General features: G+C 50.7%; 2 protein-coding genes across 2 annotated transcripts in view; both read left to right on the forward strand.

Annotated features, from left to right (window-relative positions):
- HOXD9 (homeobox D9) overlaps positions 1–1716 on the forward strand; it is a 4114-nt gene extending 2398 nt beyond the window's left edge. The window contains exons 4-5 of the mRNA XM_006921453.3: positions 2–430; positions 776–1716. Coding sequence (XP_006921515.2) covers positions 2–430; positions 776–1017 — 671 coding nt within the window. The 3' untranslated portion in view covers positions 1018–1716. The remainder of the gene's footprint in view (position 1; positions 431–775) is intronic.
- A 4801-nt stretch (positions 1717–6517) lies between these two features.
- HOXD8 (homeobox D8) overlaps positions 6518–6897 on the forward strand; it is a 4477-nt gene continuing 4097 nt past the window's right edge. Inside the window, exon 1 of the mRNA XM_015596452.2 lies at positions 6518–6604. Coding sequence (XP_015451938.1) covers positions 6518–6604 — 87 coding nt within the window. The remainder of the gene's footprint in view (positions 6605–6897) is intronic.

Genomic DNA, 6897 nt, shown 5'->3' on the forward strand with positions numbered 1-6897 from the left:
CCGGGCGGCGCGGGCGGCGGCGGCAGCGGCGGCGGCGGAGGCGGCGGTGGTCCGGGCCCTGGTCCCAGCCCTGGCTCAGGCGGCCCACCCAACAGGCGCCACTACGGGATTAAGCCTGAAACCGGAGCGGCCCCGACCCCCACCGCCGCCACCTCCACCTCCTCTTCCACTTCCTCGTCTTCCTCCTCCAAACAGACTGAGTGCTCCGTGGCCCGGGAGTCCCAGGGGAGCGGCGGCCCCGAGTTCTCGTGCAACTCGTTCCTACGGGACAAGGCGGCAGCGGCAGCTGGGAGAACCCGGCCTGGGGCAGGGATCGGGACCGGGACAGCGTCGGAGCCCTCGGCTTGCAGCGACCACCCGAGCCCAGGCTGCCCGCTGAAGGAAGAAGAGAAACAGCATCCGCAGCCGCCACAACAGCAACTTGACCCAAGTAAGTGCAAAAGAAATTGCCCCCTGATTTATTGCTGAAACCTGTAAGGCTCGAATGTGCAAAACTGATAGTTTTACTAACCTATAAAAACGTCTAGACGCCTACCTTAGCTTAGGCGAGCAACACACATCCATAAAAAAGCTTCCCATAACCACCTACTCTGGGCGCGCGGTTTGTACGGTAAACAGAGCGCAGGCATTAAGGCTTTTTATGATAATTCCCCAAGTTGTGAAAAGCGACCATCCTTGGTGAAATTAATTTAACGACCTCTCTCTCCAACCCTGTCGTCTCTCCCTGCCTGCCCTCCGCCCCTCGCTCCCCGTCTCCAAACCCCCCTCTTCATAGACAACCCTGCCGCAAACTGGATCCACGCTCGCTCCACCCGGAAAAAGCGCTGTCCCTACACCAAATACCAGACGCTGGAGCTGGAGAAGGAATTCCTCTTCAACATGTACCTCACCCGGGACCGGCGCTACGAGGTGGCGAGGATTCTGAACCTCACAGAGAGACAAGTCAAAATCTGGTTTCAGAATCGTAGGATGAAAATGAAAAAGCTGAGCAAGGAGAAATGCCCCAAAGGAGACTGACCCCGGGCGGCGCCGGCTGGACCGCTCTGCTTTGCAAAGGCAGTGCGGTTTTGTTTTGTTTTGTTTTCTTTGTGGGTGCTTGATTTCCAGAAACTCTCCAGCGATTTGGATATTTCATCCCCTTTTCTAGGTAGAAATGACTGTGTGGTTGGTCTCTGTGAGGTATTTCGGGGGACTATTTGCTCGCTTATGTGTTGGAGAAACCAAGTGGCTTTGGGGTTTTGCCCTGTACCGCGCCCTCTCTTTCCTACCCCGTTGGTTCCTTAGGAAATGCTGTATTTTGTGAGTGCACGCTGGCTTGAGCAGCCTTCTCCTTTGTAAATGTCCTCCATGTTTCTGAAAATTGCTGTAGTTTAGCTCCCAGTGCTGCTCAAGCTGGGGCCACGCGTGCCCCACTTCCCCGAATGAAGGCAGAGCAACAGTGCGGAGGCTCGCCGAGGCCTGGCCGGGTAGCCCACCGGTTATGAAAGCCCTTTCTTCAGGGAGCACGCGGGCCCTCAACTGAGACCTGGAAGGAGGCAGAAAGAGGAGCCCGGGGCCTCGGGTGGGCTGAGGGGTTATTCTCAGTGTACTGGTGGCGCTGCTGTCTCCAGCTCATGTGGCCCTCCCGGTTTCTGCCTGAGGACCAGTTGTAAACGTTACCGCTTTTTACCAATAAATGCTGACCTGAACAAACAGAGCCCAGACGCTGGCCCTGAACACTGTGTGCCTGCTTTCTCTGTCTCTCTGCGAAATATCACTCTCACGGGACTTCTCCCCCATCCCTGGGAGGGAGACACTGCTAAAAATCCAGAGTCCTCCCACCTGAGTGGTCCCTCTGATGTGCCTCGGAGTCTCCTTTTGTGTGGGAAGACCCAGTCTAGAGCACGGTCCCTAGGTGCGAGTGGCAGCCCGTTTATCCCCCAGCGTGTTTCCTCAGCAAACTCTGCCCTGGATCCAGTGTCAGCCTCGCAGTAGTGCCCAGAGGAACCCAGGGGCCCCAGAAACCAGGCACCCTCTTGCTGAGGCATTGGCACACCGTACCCCAAGTCTCCCTCTGATCATTTAGTCCCAGCCATCCACCCCCACTCTCTCCAAACAAGGGAAAGGCAACTCTGCACTCTCGAGCAACTTCTCCAGCTCTGCGGGTCTGGCTGGCTACGGGAGTGCTGAGCGGTCAGACTGTGAGATTTCGCCCCTCCCCACAGAAGCCCCAAAGTGACCTTAGCAGATCAAAATGGTCAAGGCTCTTCTCCCCAGTTACCCCCACCCACAGCCCCTCCCCCATCCAGTTTCTGTGAGCGGTTAGCCCCCAGCTTGGCCCTTCTGAGGGCCGCATTCAGAGGCTAAAATGAAGGTCATTGTAAGCGAGAGTTCGGGCCCAGCACAGCTTTTGTGGGCAAGAGAGGCGGAGGCGCCGGGCAGCCTGGGCTAGGCAGAAGGCGGGAGAGGTGGGGGGACGATGGCAGAGTTTGGGGGTTCATGATAAAAGAGGGGAAAGGGGGGCTGGGAGGGAAAGCCAAGGCCCAGATCCGGCAGAAGGTGCTGCGTACCCCCGCCCCTGCGACCAACCCGATACCTAGGGCTCTTTGAAAACAGGAAGAGCCAAGGTGTCATAAAGCCATCGAGCTGGCGAGACGTCTGGAGGTAATGAGTTTACGACAGGCCCGGCGCTTCGCTTTGAAACCATCTCATTTTGATGTTTGTGTTTGTAGGAGGAAAGGAAAATGCAGACAAAACTGGGTCTTAAAATCTGGACAATAAAATATAAACAAGACTGCGTTGGACCAAGAAGACAGGGGCTTGGGAGGCCCCGGTGAAGTGTGAGCACCTAGGAAATTGAAATGGGGGTGGGTATGAAGGAGGAGATGATGTATTTTTGATTTTTAAAATGGTTTGGTTATTAGAATTAGCCTACAGTGGGTGGCTCTTTATAATATTTGATTGTGGCTGTAGTCTAGCTTGTTTGTTTTTTTTTTTTAAATCAGCTTCTTATTTGAGGGTGGGAGAGTTAGTGATCTTGGGTCATTTACTCAGGCCCAGGGTTTCTCAGCCACATGGTTTGCGGCAAAAGATGAACTTACTTAAATGCCTTTTACGAAAATATCTGGCCCTGGACTCCAAACTTCATAGCAAAAATATCGTTGGAAATTATATCTATTTGCTTATAGAAAATACAATAGTTACTGCTGAATTGGAGGAAAGCGTTTTTGAAAATGAGAAAAAAAGATTAACCTCACAGAAAACATCTAAGCTGATTAAAATCTTTGCTTAAAAAAAAAATTCAAATGGACTGCTTAGTTAATTCATTTTATTCTGTGACTTTTGATATAAATTTAAAGCCTCATTTATGGTGCATAGATGTTCTAATAAACACAGCCCAACAGGGCCTTTCCAGACAACTACTCGAGATCTAGCAAAAAAACCTTTAATTTGGTTTCTATAAGCCTCCCCACCCTTGCCCAGCGAAATGGGCCTGAAGCATTAAAATTACAAATTTAAAATAGCAAATATTCATTCATGATTCAACACTAACAATTTTAAAAGAAAAAAAATAACTTCTATGATTTCTTAGTTTTTGCCTGGCCCTTCTGGGTGAATATCCTGTTGCAACTGAGATTTAGAAAGTTGTGATTTTTGATAAATCTAGTTCATCCTCCTATAGTTATGGGTTACTGTAGAATGGGGACCTACTGTCTGGCAAAAGAAAAACCGGAAATTTTTGAAAAATATACTACTGGAAGCTCTTGGGAGCACAGGTATCTTTGGCATTCAGGAGCCCCTGTTTGCTGTAGCTGACTTTTTGACAAACAAAAGGATGAAGCATCATTAGTGTTAGCGATCCAAGCCGCAAACTAAAGAACAAGATTAGAATTGGTTTGAGTACAATAAAGGGAAGTTAAGCTCTGTCGACTCTAGGTGGCATTTGGCCACTAGAGAGCGCCGTTGCTCCACTTTGTGATCTCGTAAAGCAGGAGTTGTACAGTGGAGGAAGGTTTTGATTAGGAATATTTACAATCGTATTTTAAATTTCAAATTAGGATAAACTTAACAAAAAAAAGAAGCAATGTGCACTATTAAATTCTGCAGCCATATTTTTTCTGTATAAAATTTTGGTTTAGTCAGGATTTCAGAAAATTTAGACTATGGCACAGCTGAAACTATATAATACGTTATGGTAAGTTAATGCATTCAATCAAAATAGAAGCTTGTAAAAGCATAGATCTTTATTTGCGAAGTTAATCGCGCTCTTTTTCCATTCAGATTATAAACAAAATGCTTGAAAGAAAAACTAAGTGTTTTGTCCCAAGAGGAAACTTGTTGTAATAACATTTTTTTAATTAGGCCAGAATGTGTAGAAATGAATTTTGTAGTATGTATTTCTTTTTCATCCACAGGAATTACACAGTTCTAGACGGTGCTTTGCATTATTAAGATCTGGGCTCACTCTTCTTTTCCCCCAATTTCAAACCCCACTCTTTTATCGAGTGTTTAAATGCGCGTGCCGCGCGCGCACACGCACAAAACACAGCCCAAACGGTGAAATAAAAAAAGGCACAATTACAAAGTTAGTTCCAAGGTTTTGTTGAAAATAATACTCTTTTAATTGGATTTAGGCAAGACTGAAATACAAATCGTTAACTGTCAGAATGTGTTCGTTCGCCTTAGGATTTAAAGGAAGTTTTACCTGGAGATAACCCGCAGAAAACAAACACTCAAAACACCCCCTACCTTCCACCAGCCCCGCAACAAATCTCCTACACTCTACTAATTTAAAAATTAAATAAAGCATGCCTTTTTCACCTGGAGCTTTATTAGCAATCCGTTTATCTTAACCATTTCCATCCATTCCCTATAAAAATAATTGAAAGAGTCTTATCTTGTTATGCCTTTCCATTTCGACCTTATTTTCTCCATTTGCAAAATATAACATGCAGTCCACTCGAACTGACCTCAGGATCGCACTCACAGGCTGGGGCGTACTTGAAATCACTCGCCTGCTGCGCCTTTGGGGGCTATCTGAGATTTTTAGACATTTGTATTTGGCGTGAAAAGCCGTCATAGTGTGTGTTTCAGCGTTAGCGGTGGAACCCTGGATGGGCTCAGGGCGTGTTTTCCAGGCTGGTTCCCAAGGCCGGTGTGCCTGGCGCCCTTACAACAGTGGATTATCACCCAAAGGAAAGGGGCTCGATCACGCAAAAAGTCCAAGAAAAAGGCCAAGTAGGCGAGGGAAAACTCACTCAACAGAGACCTATTACAGTTATTGGACATTAAAACGAGAGTAAAGAAGGGATAAATATGTGGAGGAGAGAGGGCTGTCTGTGGTGTAACGCCAAGCGGCTTTAGAGAGAGCTTCAAACTCAGGAATATTTTGCTGATTCACACTCGACTTGCTCACATGAGTCGGGACGTTTCTCTTCCCCTCGCTCACAAGTTAAGATGAACCTTCTTTTTCCTTTTGAAAACTTACTAACTTTTAAAGCAGAGCCCAGCGCCTGTTCTCTGCAGTAATTACACAGGTTTGGCGGATGAACTAGAATCCTTAGCGTGAGATGGACGCCTCCTGCAGCTGCCTAGAACCGGAGGGATCCGAACACAGGCAAGGAGGTTTGGAGGGGTGGGGGAGAGGAGCTCAGGGAGTCGGCCCCCGCCCCGTGCTCTGTCTGGGGCCACCGCCTGCCCTGGTTCGCTTCGTACCAGGGCTGAGACCCAGGAGCCGCGCGTCCTGCCTGAGGAAATAACACGCACCCCAGCATGAGTCCTCCTTCCCGCCTTGAAACATTTCTGTCCGCTTTTCTATTTACTTCCTCAGCAATGCTAATGCCTCCCTCCCCACATTCTTCAGCCTCCCCCCTGCGCCCGGTGCTGACGTCTATCAAGGGTGAAATGATGGAAACTATATTCATGGGCATGATTTCCATTAAATATCAATTAACCTAGGAGCCTCAGCCAGGCGTGCAATGCGTCAAGGGTAAATGTACATCTCATTTCCACAAGGCCCGCTCGGCTGGAAAAGGCTTAGATTCGCTTTGATAATGCCAGGTTTGGGGGTCACCCTTGTGGCCTTGTATCAAACCATTTGGATGGACCCAACCCTTAAAGTTCGGTCCAGCCCCTCTACACTGCTTGCCCTGTGCTCTGGGTTGCGCCCGAGTGTCTAGAGGTGCAAAAGCCAGAGGCAACTTCTGCGGGATTGCTCCAGGAGCCGAGGGAGGTAGTAATTTACTCTGCAGCCTCCTGGGAGTGGCCTCCTCACACCCCCTCCACCACCACCACCACCAAGTGTAAGGTACTGACGCGCCCCCGCCCTGCTGGCCGCAGCCCACATTCCCTGGCCCCACGGGCACAGCGAGCCCTTGGCGGTGCGGCTTTATGGGCCCCCTTTAAGGCCGGCGGAGGCATCTCCCGACGAGCGTGAGGCGCCCCGTCGGGAACATTGGTGTCGCCTCCGCACGGATCCCTCCGCGCGGTTATCTCGCCCCCATCTCGCTCCCTCTCCGCGCAGTGGCGTGGTGCGAAAATGCCTCGCCGGTGCGCACCGGGGCGGCAGCCTCGGCGGCGGCGGCGGCGGCGAGAACAGTGGGAGGGGGCCGTGAGGGGGGGCGAGGTGAGAGGTGGCGGGCAGAGGGTGTTTTTTTTCTTTTCCCTCCAGAGTGGGGGTTTGTAAACCGAAGCCAAAGAGTGTCCCCGTGGGCCGGGCGCACTTTTTTCTTGCCCCTATGCGCACAGGGCCGCCTGCTGCCTGAGAGGAAACTGAAGGCAGCAGGGCAGGTCACCCGGGGCGTCGGCGATTATATTGCGGCCGAGCCGGCGCGCGCTGGGAGAGGCCAGGCGGGCGGTGAGCGTGGGGGCTGGGTAAGGCCCCAAGCCCCGCGAGGGAGGCGACGCGAGGCCAAGGCG

This window comes from Pteropus alecto, unplaced genomic scaffold, assembly GCF_000325575.1.
Source record: "Pteropus alecto unplaced genomic scaffold, ASM32557v1 scaffold3, whole genome shotgun sequence".
Classification (NCBI taxonomy): Eukaryota; Metazoa; Chordata; class Mammalia; order Chiroptera; family Pteropodidae; genus Pteropus; species Pteropus alecto.